The sequence below is a fragment of the Centroberyx affinis genome, unplaced genomic scaffold (assembly GCF_046629955.1).
Source record: "Centroberyx affinis isolate AG114_WGS23_722 - 3 ecotype Tasmania unplaced genomic scaffold, CSIRO-AGI_Caff_v1 ptg008121l_1, whole genome shotgun sequence".
Classification (NCBI taxonomy): Eukaryota; Metazoa; Chordata; class Actinopteri; order Beryciformes; family Berycidae; genus Centroberyx; species Centroberyx affinis.
In genome coordinates this window covers 24,075-38,515 of record NW_027284049.1, presented here as the reverse complement: position 1 = coordinate 38,515, position 14,441 = coordinate 24,075, and the positions used below count along the sequence as shown (strand labels likewise).

Here is a 14,441-nt window from a genome sequence, read left to right as displayed (position 1 = left end):
CTGCACAGCAGGTGGGCTGTAGAGTAAATCCAGCCGCTCAGCAACCAATTTAATCAAGTACAACAAACTATAAGCAACCGAACAAATAATGGAAACACGTTTTATTGTCCTACAAAGTTAGTTGAAACTGCACGTGTGGTTATTGTGTGAATCATTGCCTTTCAAAATAAACAGCCGGTGCGCATCATTACCACGGAAACCATGGTGACGGGCTTTTTATCTCCGGAAACGTGAGGAGACCGCGAACCTCTCTGTAAAATATCGGTTTCCATTTCGCCTGTCTGTTGTCTGTCTGTTGTCTGCACGGAGTTTCTATTCAGTTTCTACTGAGTCTCTGCAGGATGATGTTGTGCTGACGGACCAGACAGTTTATCAAGACATACAACACTTCACTTTTGTTTCCAGTTATCATCATCATCATCATCATCATCATCATCATCATCGTGACTGTAGCCTCAGTTAGACTTCATCTCGCTTCAGAAGTTTTTTACAGATTTTTCGGATCCTGAACGGTGAATAATTCAAAATGAGGTGAGTTTGCTTCCGTTTATCAGCTGATAGGAAAACAAACGACAGTAATCCTGTGATAGATTTTAGAAGGGCAGCTACTCATCTCCCACCTCATTACACAGGAAGCCACACTCTGCCCCCCCTCTTCCTCCACACACACACACATACACACACACACACACACACACACACACACACACACACACACTCCACACTGCACACCCACAGACATTTACCCACTGTCTGCATACAGAATTTTTGCACAAACATTTTGTCACTTCTCTGTATATTGCACATAGTGTTCTTTGGATATTTATCATTATTATTATTATTATTATTATTATTATTATTATTATTATTATTATTATTATTATTATATATTACTATTTTATCTCTACTTTTTTAATACCTTGTGTGATAAATGGCATTCAGAGTGGAAGGCAAAGGAAGAATTTCATTGTAGGTGAAACTTGTTTTTTGCTTATGACAATAAACGCTTTGACTTATTTGACTTACTATACAGTTATCACAGTAAAAATATAATATTCCAGTAACATTTTACAATTAGGCTACTAGTTCATGTTTAATTATGTTGTTAACTAATCACTGAATATGATTTACTCACTACCTCTTAGTCAGTATTACTATGCTGATTAAGGACTTATTAATGAATCAAGAACGACATGTTAACTGGCTAATCATTTATTTAAATTTATCACTGTGTCACAGTTTATGTATTCATTACCTCTCTGTCAGCCACTGGTAATTATAATGCTAATGAATTATGTATGCATGCTCATTTAAAGACGTAACATGGGAACACACCAGTAGTTACATGTTAGTTGTGTTAGTTTCATTTCTTCCTGTTGCCGACCTGCTCATCTTCTCATCCTCCATCTTGTGCGATGTTCAGCCTTCCTCATCATGCCAACAGCTGTCTCTATGTTTTAACCATTCATCATCAATAATAAAACATATTCTAAATTAGTCCATGTACAAAATAAACAGGCTTAGCATACATTTTGTAAACATTTGTAAAACTTTTTTTTGGAGAGTTAAATTGTCTTTTGGAAAAAATAGTCTCAGTTCAAAGTTAAGGTAAAACAAACTTTTCTTTGAGACAGACCACTTTGGGGGGGGGGGGGGGGGGTCATCTGGTTTTATCCTCTTGGTAAAGTATAATTAGCAGAACTCACATAAAACTAGATGGCACTCAGTAGAGTTAATTATTATTAGTTAAGTATGCAATTGTGAGTATATTCCAGTTCCACACATTAGATTTTCACCATAACTCTCTCTCCCTCTCTCTCTCTCTCTCCCTCTCTCCCTCTCCCTCTCTCTCTCTCTCTCTCCCTCTCTCTGTCTCCCTCTCTCCCTCTCCCTCTCTCTCCCTCTCTCTCCCTCTCTCTCTCTCTCTCTCTCTCTCTCTCTCTTTCTCTCTCTCTCTCTCTCAGTGACACTTGCAGTGATCTGCGCTCCAGGCTGCTGCGGTTGGAGAGTCGGTTCACCTGGGATCTGAAGAAGGAAGACTTGGATCTTAAAGACCTCAGCATAGTACTCCAGGAACAAATAGATCTGGGGCTGGGACAGCGAGGTGCCGTTGCTCACTCTTACAGCTACCTGGCTTATGTCAGGTACAGTGAGTTTCAAATAGATTTGTTTTTTTCATACAGGAATATACTGAGGAGCAGGAGGTGGTGTATTACTGAGGAGGAAGAGGTGTATGACAGAGGAGAGTCACAGAGTTAATCCTGTGGGTTGTGAATTTTTCATGAAAGTTTCATAAACTATGGGTTGTTAATTAATCAATCGTGTTGATAACTATAGGTCTTTAATTAATCCATGGTATCTTAAACTATAAATTGTTAAATTACTTCATCCATTGTTTTTTATAAACTATGGGCTGTAAATTTTATTAATTCTGTTGTTTCTTAAAATACAGGCCATTATAAGTTTCACAAATGCAAATGTTACGATACAGATGATTATGTCCTCAACAATGTTAATTTAATTCCAGCAACCCCTTCGTGAGGGTAAATCAAAGGACACCGACACATGGCAATGGAATTACGATGACAAGTACGGAATGTGTTTGCGGCAAGGTGTGTAAGAACCCGCGTGGCCTGAAGATCCACCAGGCCAAAATGAAATGCGTGCAGACGGTGCAAGTGCCACAGCGCTCAGGAACTACCCCTGGTGAGACGCAAGAGGAGCCAGGCCCAGAGTCACTCCACAGTGCCCGCAACATCCAGGTGACGCAAGCCCCAGACCCACGCAGAGCGACAGAACATCGTCGGGTCAAGTGGCCCCAAGCTAACACGGAGAAGGAGTGGCTCCAGTTCAACGAAGATGCCGATTCCATCTTGGAAGCAACAGCCAAGGGTGAAGCTGATCGACGCCTCCAGACAATGACCACCATCATCGTCAGCCTAGCAGCTGAGAGGTTGGGGCTGGAGGAGAAGAGAACAGCTAAACTCCCCTACACCATGAACAACAGAGAGAGTAAGATCCACCAGTTCAGGCAGGAGCTGAAGAGCTTGAGGCAGCGGTTGAAGGAGGTGAGGGAGGAGGAGAGGGGACCTCTCACAGAGTTGCGCAGCATCCTCCACAAGAAGCTCACGACCTTGAGGAGGGCCGAGTGGCATAGGAGGTGGAGAAAGGAGAGGGCCAGGAAGTGAACTGCCTTTCTAGCGAACCCATTTGGGTTTACAAAACAGCTGCCAGCTCACCTGCTTCAAAGCTGGGATCTACCACCACCTCAGAGACACCTTCAGTGATGAATCCAGGGAGCAAGAGCTGGGCCACTGTAAGTCCTTCATTAATCCACCTGCACCAACTCTGGACTTTGACCATAAGGAGCCCGGCTGGAGGGAGGTCCAGGAGGTGGTTAAGAAGGCAAGCGCAAGCTCAGCCCCAGGACCGAGTGGGATACCTTACAAGGTATACAAGAACTGCCCAAGGTTACTCCACAGGCTCTGGAGGATCCTGAAGGTGATCTGGAGGAGGGGCACGGTAGCTCATCAGTGGAGGTATGCAGAAGGGGTGTGGATTCCAAAGCAGGAAGAGTCGAAGAACATTGATCAGTTCAGAACCATCTCGCTACTCAGTGTTGAGAGGAAGATATTCTTCAGCATTGTTGCCAGGCCCCTGACAGACTACCTCCTGAGGAACTGCTACATTGATACTTTGGTCCAGAAAGGAGGGATCCCGAAGGTTCCGGGGTGTCTGGGGCACACAGGCATGGCCACACAGCTGATCAGGGAAGCCTGGGAGAACAAGGGGGACCTGGTTGTGCTGTGGCTGGACCTTGCAAATGCCTATGGGTCCATACCCCACAAGCTGGTAGAAGAGGCACTGAACCGGGACCATATCCCAGGCATGTTCTGGGACCTCATTTTGGACTGCTACAACAGAGTGGCACAAGCTCGAGAAGGGAATTATTACTGGATGTGCCATTTCAGTGATCCTTTTGCTCGCCATAAACATGCTGGTGAAATCTACTGAGGTTCAGTGCAGAAGGCCTCTCACCAAGTCTGTTGTTTGACAGCCGCCCATTACGGCCTTTATGGATGACCTGACTGTGACAACAACATCTGTCCCAGGGAGCAGGTGGATCCTGAAGGGCCTTGAGAAGCTGATCACCTGGGCTCATATGGGCTTCAAGCCGGTAAATTCCAGATCCCTGGTGCTGAAGAAAGGAAAGGCCATCAACAAGATCCGCTTCACACTTGGCAGCACCCAGATACCATCCATCACTGAGAAACCAGTGAAGAGTCTGGGGAAGGTGTTTGACTGCAGCCTGAGAGACATAGCATCCATCCGAGCAACCAACCAAGAGCTGGAAGCCTGGCTAGCTGCAGTGGACAAGTCAGGCCTACCTGGCAAGTTTAAGGCCTGGATATACCAACATGGCCTCCTCCCATGGATTCTCTGGCCCCTCTTCGTCTATGAGGTCCCGATCTCCACAGTCGAGGGCTTTGAGAGGAGGGTCAGCAGGTTCCTGCGGAAGTGGCTGGGACTACCTTGGAGCCTGAGCAGCATCGCCCTGTACGGTCAGAACAACAAGTTAAAGCACCCCATCAGCAGCCTGAATGAAGAATTCATGGCGACCCTTACTAGGGAGGTGCTGCAATACCGAGAGCCCTGCGACCCAAATGTCTCTCAGGCTGGTATCGAGATCAGGACAGGATGGAAGTGGAGGGCAGCAGAGGCCGTGGATGTCGCTGAGTCGTGGCTAAGGCACAGGGTGCTGGTGGGTGCAGTGTCTCATGGAAGGGCTGGCCTGGGTAGCGGCATAACACCTCGCTACAACAAGGCACAGGGGAAGGATAAGAGGTCGCTGATCCAGAATGAGGTGCGAGTGCCATTCGCGGAGCGAGCCAGCAGGATGGTTGAAATGCGACAGCAGGGAGCCTGGACAAGATGGGAGCAAGCGGTGGAACGCAAAGTCTCATGGGCCGAGCTTTGGATAGCCGAGCACCATTGAATAAAATTCTTAATCCAGGCAGTCTATGATTTCTAAGCCCATTCAACTTGGGACCCTAGAGCACATCCTCAGCTGCTGTTCGAAAGCCCTGGGTGAGGGGCGCTACCGCTGGCACCATGACCAAGTCCTGAAGGCCATAGCGAACACAATCTGCAGTGGGATTAGCCATTGCAAGCGCCTCCGTCCAGTGAAGAAGACCATCACTTTCGTCAGGGCTGGAGAGAAGCTAACATGAGATGCCATGACCACCTCCTCTGGCCTGCTAGCAATGGCACAAGACTTGGAGCTGAAAGTGGACCTGGGGAAGCAACTGAATTTCCCAGAAACTGTTGCCACAACAACGCTAAGGCCAGACATGGTGCTCATCTCGGTAGCCTCCAAGCAGGTCATTCTCTTGGAACTCACCGTTCCCTGGGAGGACCGCATTGAGGAGGCCAACAAGAGAAAGAGGGCAAAGTACACTGAGCTTGTGGAAGAATGCACAAGCAATGGGTGGCAAGTGAGGTGCGAGCCCATTGAGGCATTGAGGTGGGATGCAGAGGGTTCGCAGGCCAGTCTCTCTGCAGGGCCTACAACATGCTGGGCATAGGTCGTTTGTGTGCCTTCCTCAATCTGCAGGTCCTCCTCCAGAGGCAGGAGTTTGAGGGTTCTGCGCATTATCTTAGCTGTTCCTAGGATATACTGATGTTAAAATAATAGGTACCACCCTTAAAGTGACCGAAGTGACAGAATTGAGAAGGCAAAATGGCTTTGAGGGCACTTAAGAACGATAAGATAAGATGAAACTAATTGACAACCAACATCTGCCATCCTCATCTCTGTCTTCAGGTATCTTCAGGATAAACCAGAGGAGGCGATGTCTCTTCTCAGCCAATCAGAAGAGAAGACCAGAGAGTGTTTTGGTGAGGAGAGTGAGCTGCGGCTCATCGTGACGTATGGAGACCTGGCCTGGCTGAGCTACCACACTGGAGACTTCACACAATCAGACACATACTGCCGCAGGGTGGAGGACATACTGGTAAAAACACACACACAGAGTTTTGAGGAGAATGAGGAGAATATGTGTAATGTAGGGTTACAGCCCATTAATGTGTCTACATCTAGATTACATTTTGCAGCCCATCCTGTATATAATTTGATTAACACTTAACTCTTTCTCTCCTTCCCTCCCTCCAGGTGAAGTACCCTACCAGTTCTCCTACAGTTCTCCACCCAGAGGTGTATGGAGAGAAGGCCTGGACGTTCCTCAAGTTCTCGAAGCTCTACTATCCCAAAGCCAAAGACTGTTTTCTCAAAGCCTTGGAGCTGCAGCCTGACAACGGCCAGTGGAACGCCGGCTACGCTATCGCCCTCTGCCGCACTGAACCGGTACATTCAGTTAAATTAAATTGATCTATCAATCAATCAGAGTGATGACATTGAAAGGAATACCAGTTATGCTATATCTCTTGACTGCACCAAACTGGTACATTCAGTAAATATATTGATCAGTCATTTGATCAATGAGTCAGCCAATCAGTCAGTCAAATGTATTGCTTAGGACAGTGGTTCTCAAAGTGGGGTCCGGGGACCCCCAGGGGTCCTTGAGGGGGTTCCAGGGGGTCCCCAGCAAAAAGGTGAATAAATTATTTTCACTATAATTCCATCCATAAGTAACACAATGACAGAATGTATGACTATTTTGGTCATGGGTTTCATACACTTTCTGTAATAAAACATCTGAAAGCAAAAATCTTATCAGATGGGGGACCCTGGGACAAAATCTTATCAAATGGGGGTCCATGGTCTTATTTGTTTTAGTTTAGGGGTCCTTGACGTGAAAAAGTTTGAGAACCACTGGCTTAGGATTTAGCCAGTTTGAATGATGAAATAAAACATTTTCTCTGACAGCAGCTGAAGTATAGATGTGTAGTCCAGGGATTCTCCACAGCAAGCTGATTGCATTTTGATTTGCAGAGGGATCCAGAAACATCTCTGGAAGCTGAGGAGTTGCCGGTCATCAAGCAGCTTCGCCGAGCGTTGGAGATCAACCCTGATGATGCCGTTCTGCTGGTGCTGCTGGCTCTGAATCTCTCCTTCTACCAGAAACATGAAGAAGCTGAAGCTCTGGCAGAGAAAGTGCTGGAGATTGACCCTGATAACCCTCAAGTGACCCGCTACATTGCCAAATATCTCCGCCAACAGGTAGCCTCAAACTGTCTGACTCTGTATTTATTCATGTAGCTATGTAGTTGATGATTTCATCGTTGTGGGGGAGGGGAACAATGGATCAAACTATGTCCATCCATCACGCATGATATCTGAGACACCACTCAACACATTTTGACAACTCTATCTTACAAAAATTAAAAAAGTACAAAATTAAAACAAATCATGATACTTCATAAAGGATAGCAGTATAAAGAATTCCCAAGCATTAGTAAATTGTGGCCACAACATAGATCTCTTTTCCAAGAGTTAAAAAAAAAACATCTCACCTCCGGGGCTTCGTAGTATTCCTCTTCTTTTCTTCATTCCAAACCTCAGCTATGGTCACAAGCTCTGGGTATAGACCAAAATAATTAGTTCACAGTAAAAAGCCGCAGAAATGAGGTTTCTCCTCAGGGTGAGAAGCTCAGTGATCCAGGAGGACCTCGGTGTTGAGCCGCTGCTCCTCCACATTGAGAGGAGCCAGTTGAGGAGGTTCAGGCTCCTGGTAAGGATGCCACCCAGGAGCTTCCCTTTGGAGGTGTATTGGACATGGCGGACTGGGAGAAGACAGACTCAGGGCAGACCCAGGACATGCTGGAGGGACTACATCTCCCAGCATGCCTGGGAGCGTGAGAGAATCTCCCAGAAGGAGCTGGAGGAAGTTGCTGGGGAAACCACTGTGACCCTTGCCAGTATAAATGGCTAGAATATGGATGGAAGGATAGAATGCTCTGAATATCACTTGAAAAAAAGATGTTTATGAAATAATAAGCATGTCACTGTGCCAGGGTCAGGTGGATCGGTCTATTGATCTGCTGAAGCGAGTGCTGCAGAGGAGCAGCCAGTCGGCCTTCATCCACCATCAGCTGGCTGTCTGCTATAGGTTTAAGAGGAACAATCTTTACAGCAAAAAGCCAAACTGCAAACAAGGTACCCACACCCACACACACACACACACACACATACAAGTCAGCTGTGAATGAGCACAACGCTCCTACTACACTACACTATAATGTACTATATTACTATACTATGCTATACTATACTGCACTATACTGTACAATTAACATTACCCAAATGTCCAAATATTTATGAAGGACCCTCTCTGTAACAGTACTATCTAAAACATAAATATAGAAACTAGTTAATCTTCTTAGCTCTAGAAAACAACATCCAATTTGTCTTAACAACATTCAACACCAGCTTGACATTAATTAGTTGACTTTGCAGAGCAACAAAGTTCCCAGGCCGGATCCGACCCCAAGACGTCGCAGCAACATGGTACGTTTCTTAGCCCAACCAGTCACCAGGACGCCTCCGCACATGAACTACTTGTTCCACTTGAATTGATTTACTGAACATTTTCTTAATGTATTACACTGGAAATAAGCTGCACTTTTTAGCACTGTAGGACTTGCTGGAAAATATGATTCCACAAGATTTGTAGGTGAGTTTGTCATCAAAGTTGGGGAGAAATGGAGAAATTAGCAAGAATTTGAAAGTATACAACAAGACTGAGTTTTGTGCATGCATGATTGACAGGTAGGGGCTAGACGACTCCTTGCAGAGAGCTGTCCAGATTGGTTGTTAGGCGCCCTGAGATTTTGGAGTGGCTGATTACAGGTCCTGGGACAGTTACAGAGACTGGATTTTTCTCAGAGCATTTGATTTATTGATGGCTGTCAGGATGTAGAGAATTTCACCAATTACCAAAATGGTTATAAAGAAAATTGCCTACCCCAGCTTTAAGTGACCCACAGGTTGGTGGTTTAGCCTCTCAAGATCCTCCAGCATCCACTTGCCTTCTACAACTGACCAGGTTGTTATGGTCATATCATCCATAAAGGCACATGTAGGAGGCTGTTGTTCTTTGGACCTCATCATTGGTCCTTGGCTTGGTCTCTCTGCAGATTTCACAAAGAGGTGGATTGCTGCTGCCAACAAGATGACAAAGATTGTGCAACCTGTCTCAATCCCCACCTCTGCCATTCCATTGTCTAACTGTCCACTATGAACCTCATCTTGAATCCATCAAAGCGGTCTTTCAGGACTTCTTGAATCTTGCCAGGCACATGATACTTCCCCAGAGTGGTGGTGACCAGCTGGTGTGGGATAGAGCCACAAGCTTTGGTCAGATCCAGCCACAGGACTGCTAAATCTCCTTTGTGATCTTTTGCCTCTCTGATGATCTGGGTTAGGGTGCTAGTATGTTCCAGGCAACTCCAGGGATATCGTTCAATAAATCGATTCATAGCTGTGTGATTGGGAATAGATAATATTATATAGCGATTTTATGTTTCCATGATTGTTGATATTGAAGTGTTTTCCCAGAACTAGAGATACAGCGGTGGCGGGATCTGATGCATCATCACCTGGAGGAAGCCGTCAGGTTAAAGCCTTCCTTTGTCTACGCCATGGCTGACCTGGCACTGCTGTATGCAGAGGACAAGAATATGAGCAGGTACCTGTCTGTCTGTCTGTCTGTCTGTCTGTCTGTCTGTCTGTCTACACACTACACTAGATTTCTGTCTTTCTGGTCCTCTCCTTTAGTACCAATGACTGTCGTTTGGTCTGTTGATTATTAAAACATCTATCCATCCATCCATCCATCCATCCATCCATCCATCCATCCATCCATCTATCCATTAGTGTGGATGAATTCATGAATTCATCCTGTCTCTCTCTAGGGCTGAGGAGTTGTTCCAGAAAGTCTTGGTGGCGTTACCAGAGGAGTCGGCCAGCATTCGTCAGTTTATCCATCTGTGCTACGGTCAGTTCCACCAGTACCACACCAGACAGGAAGACCTGGCCATCACACACTACACCAAGGTATGGCTGTGTGTGTGTGTGTGTCTGTGTGTATATGTGTGTGTTTGCTAATACATGAATAATGTGTGTGAAGAAGAACTTTACAAAATGTTGCACAAAGCAGTTATCCCTTTACTTTATTCTATTCTGCTCTGCTCTATTCTATTCAACAGGGTCTGCTGTTAACACAGAAGACTCCGGATTGGAAGCAATGTGCTAAGGTCAGCATCAGAGTTTTTTTAGACCTGTTGATGCATTTGTGCTTAGCATGTTCTAGTGTTGTAAGACGAACATTTTAGCATAAGCATATTTCAATACCATAAACAGCATTTTTGTTTAATATTTTATTTAAAATATGATTTTGGTCTAATTTTCAGCAGTGGATACACGTGCTTTATTTAGATCCCAAAGCATCTGTAAAAACGAATGATCGAATTTCAAGACCATTTACTCTACACCGAGGTACAAAACTATGGTGCAGGGAAAGGGTCAAAATAAGGACTACTGAGAAGCTGGCGGAGGCTATATCCCTGCCGAAGCCAGCTACTGATCTGGCCAATGATAAGCCGGCGCTGGTAACTGAGAGGCCAGCGGTGGGAAATGAGAAGCCGACTACTCATTCGACCAAGGTGTAGCTCCATGCGTCTTACCTAGCAACCCACTGGATCGGCTACTGGCTTGGCTGGTCATTAGCTTCCGAGGCTGGGAACTAGCACGCCGAGGCTAGCAACCCACTGGATCGGCTACTGGCTTGGCTGGGAACTAGCACGCCGAAGCTAGCAACCGGCTGGATCGGCTACTGGCTTGGCTGGGAACTAGCACGCCGAAGCTAGCAACCGGCTGGATCGGCTACTGGCTTGGCTGATCATTAGCTTCCGAGGCTAGCAACCGGCTGGATATTACCTATTACCTAACTCTTATCATTACCACTCGGCATTTGGTTGCCACCAAATACAACATTGGTTTTGATCCATCAGTACAAAATAAAGACTGGGTGCAAATAGAAAGGATTATCATAGAGAATTTGAATATAGGGTTAAAAAGCTTATATTTTATTAAATCATATCCAAAAGAAATTGAGCATAGCCGTATTTAAATATCTTCTGAAATATTTAACCTATGTAAAAAAAAAAAAAAAAACGTTGGGCATTAACCCAATTTCCTCAGGAAACCAACCATTGTGGAATAATCCTAACTAGTCCAGACCCGGGGATGCACACACCACAACTCTCTGCAGACTCGCCAAAAATGCGCATCAACAGCTTAAATTTGGGAAAATGGAAAAATCAGCTTCGTCAGGCCCTGCCTATGCCAATGCTCAATGCCCATGTGCAGTTTCAGATTGATTGGCCAAACCATTGAAGAGCAAAATGAGTTTTCCTCATTTTATAGTAGGATATAACAGTAAATAAAAAAATAAACTGGATTAAATGGAAAGAAAAAGGGATTACCAAAGTCCATCATCTCCTAACCAAGAGCTGTTTTAAGACTTTTAATGATCTTATTTCAGAAAAGGTTATACCACAATCTGAATATTTAAATTATATTACACTAAAGTATGTTATTAATGAGAATGTACTTAGATAAAGTAAGATAAAGCGAAAAAACATCAATAACGGAGTTTGATGAATTGTTTAATTAAACGGCTGATAAAATATTTACAAATTGTGCCTTGAAATGGACTAGAGATGTTAATAAGCAAGAGGATGAAATCTCATGGATTGAAATTTGGAAAAATGCAAAGTACCCCTTTTGACAAAAAACAAACTCTTGAAAACCTTGTACAGTACTCCATCACTTCTGTCCGAAATGGGGCTGCGAGAAAACAGCGAATGTGTAAAATGCATTTAAAATGCAATTAGTGAAGGATCATTACTACATTTGTTATGGGAATGTACAGAAATTACCAGAAACCAGAAACCTTCAATAAAATAGATATACCTTTAAACCCTCAAACTTGCATTCTTGGGGACCTGTATAATTACAATAAATTGCCATGTAAAACTAAACCTATTTTTCTCTCAATATGCATGGTTACAAAAAAGATAATTATGAATAAATGGATTGACTCAAACATAACAACTTATAAAGAATGGATTAATCAAGCTATTGATATGTTTAATATGGAAAAAATTGCTTCAGCCAGACAGAACTAATTGGTTCAATTGGACTTGAAGAAGACTTGAGAAGTTTCTCTTCTTGGACGTATTACGCCTCTACATGTGGTAAACTCTGGGGGCGTGGCCTCTGAACCCAGAATATTTAGGGGCGTGATATTTAAATGAGGATTGTTTTCAGCCTCCACATTTATCAACGCCCGATCATTCTCACGCTGTGATCGGAGAGATACGAACGTTTCATGAATCACACCTGAACCCTGTCCTGAGATGATTTCTGCGCTCGGATCTGCACCGGTTTCTACGGTAGATTGATAAATGAGGGCCAGTGTCCGGACCCAAATGCAAACACAGGTAGGCCAAGCAGGTAGTCAAGAGCCAGAAGTACAGTCAGCAACTGGCAATCATGAAGGCAAACCGGTTAGTCCGATCCAAAACGTGGCCGGTAACAGATTACAGACAGCCAAGAACGCTAAGACTACTCAGACGATCTGACAGGAACTACAGAGAAACACAGACTAAACACTAAGGCTGCGGTCCAATAGTCTTTTTGCTTAGGAAGGTTCCTAACCGAGTGAAATGACCCGAAAGTACCTAAGTGGCAGCCATGATAAGAGCTGTTTGAATTCTCTAAACACTAAGGAAAGGTGCTTCAGTGCTTCCTTACTTAGCTCCTTTAGCATAGGAGACACTGGACCATCCTTTACCAAAGGAAAGGAGATAATGCTGTCCCACAATTCCTTGCGACGCACCGTTCACGAAAACAAACGATCATGACGCATGTCATGATCTTGTTGACGTTTTCCAACGAGGTTAAGGAAAAGTGGTTAGGAATAGGAGTTAGGACGTATTTTTTTGACTATTCGACCACAGCCTGTATATCACACTGAGACTAACGAGAGAATGGGAAACAGCTGGCTGGGCTGGGCGGGAAGGAGTCTAGGTGCTGATAGGCTGGCAGCAGGCAGGTGAAGGTGGAACAAAGTCACAGGACTAGTTGGCTGATGGCAGACAGGTGTGCTGGTGCAAGAGGAAAACCAGCTGGGAAAGGCAGAACCTACAGGACCTGGGGAGAAACAAAGAGAACACCCAGACAGGACTAGGGAGGGATGGAGGTAGAGGGAGATGGAGAGGCAGCTGTAAGACCTGCCGACCACATAGATGTTTCCTTCCTGATCTTATCTAATCTACAATAAACAGGAATTAACCTTCAGATATTGTTCCTCCCCTCTACTCCAGAAACTGAAGCAGATCGCAGAGCGTCGTCTCTCGAGAGACGCCAATGATGGCGAGGCCTACGGCCTGCTGGGCCTGGTCGCCAAAGAAGAGGGGGACCAGAGGACAGCTGTGTTATGCTATGAGCAAGCTCTGCAGTGTGACCCGGACAAGGACCAGTACCTGTCTGCTCTGTGTGAGCTGCGCATGGAGCTGCAGTGACCTGAGATGATGTTTAAAGATCACATATCATCTGTGTTGGTTGGTCAGTAAAGGCCACTAGGGTCAAACCCCAACTTATCATTCATGTAAAAACTTTTTACCAAGTAGATCATATGCAAGAAACCAGGATCTGAGCATTTGTGTTTTTTTAAGACATTACAGTGCAGTAGTATACGCAGACTGTACTTTACAAATCTTTTTCTAATTTCACATGTAAATGAGGGTTAAGGGTTAACAAAGACTGTTCTCCTCTTTCTGTCTATTTTTTACACTGGGCATACTTTGCATTAAGCTCCTCAAGTCGATATTGTTTAAATAATTTTTTTTAATTTCTTAGTACATATTGTCATTGTTTTGTCTTTTTCTTTTACTGTTAGGCTTTGGCTGAAATGGGATATGTGTGGTGGTGTGTGTAACCCTAACCCATATTTGCATACTATTCAATCCTTTAGAAGATTGTTAATTATAATAAATGAAGCTGATAGACCTTGACTTGTCTTCTCAACTGGCAGCAAAGACCTGTGACATGCTTAAGTTAAATATAATAATCCTTTCCCCAAAGCAACTTCAGTTTCGTAGTGAAAAGTTTAAAAGCGTGTGCCGGACTGGTGTGGCATTCGATTCCACTTCCTCTAACGTATCTGATTGGTGAACACACCTTGAACACACCTAGTCTAATCAGTTGTGTTTAAATCACCGTAGGGAAGGTAACAAGTATGTTTTCCAGAGAGGGGGAACATGACATTTGTAGCTTCAGACACCCAAAACCTGAAACAATTAATTTGGACCCGTCCCAGTAATTTTACAATTTTGGACCCGAGATCCACTCAGGTCTGAGTCGGGCCCTCAGGTTTTCAGGTGAATGGGTCTATACAAAGACCTCTATTTCAGCC

At 44.6% G+C, this 14,441-nt stretch overlaps 1 protein-coding gene across 1 annotated transcript; it reads left to right on the top strand.

Annotated features, from left to right (window-relative positions):
- The first annotated feature begins 296 nt into the window (after positions 1–296).
- On the top strand, positions 297–14,035 carry LOC139640004 (interferon-induced protein with tetratricopeptide repeats 5-like). The gene is made up of 11 exons (XM_071514165.1): positions 297–531; positions 1,965–2,144; positions 5,825–6,014; positions 6,173–6,364; positions 6,953–7,180; positions 7,975–8,116; positions 8,417–8,467; positions 9,518–9,647; positions 9,874–10,015; positions 10,168–10,215; positions 13,351–14,035. Exons 1-11 carry the CDS (start codon positions 527–529, stop codon positions 13,546–13,548), a joined length of 1,506 nt encoding a protein of 501 aa, XP_071370266.1. The 5' UTR covers positions 297–526; the 3' UTR covers positions 13,549–14,035.
- Positions 14,036–14,441: the final 406 nt, after the last annotated feature.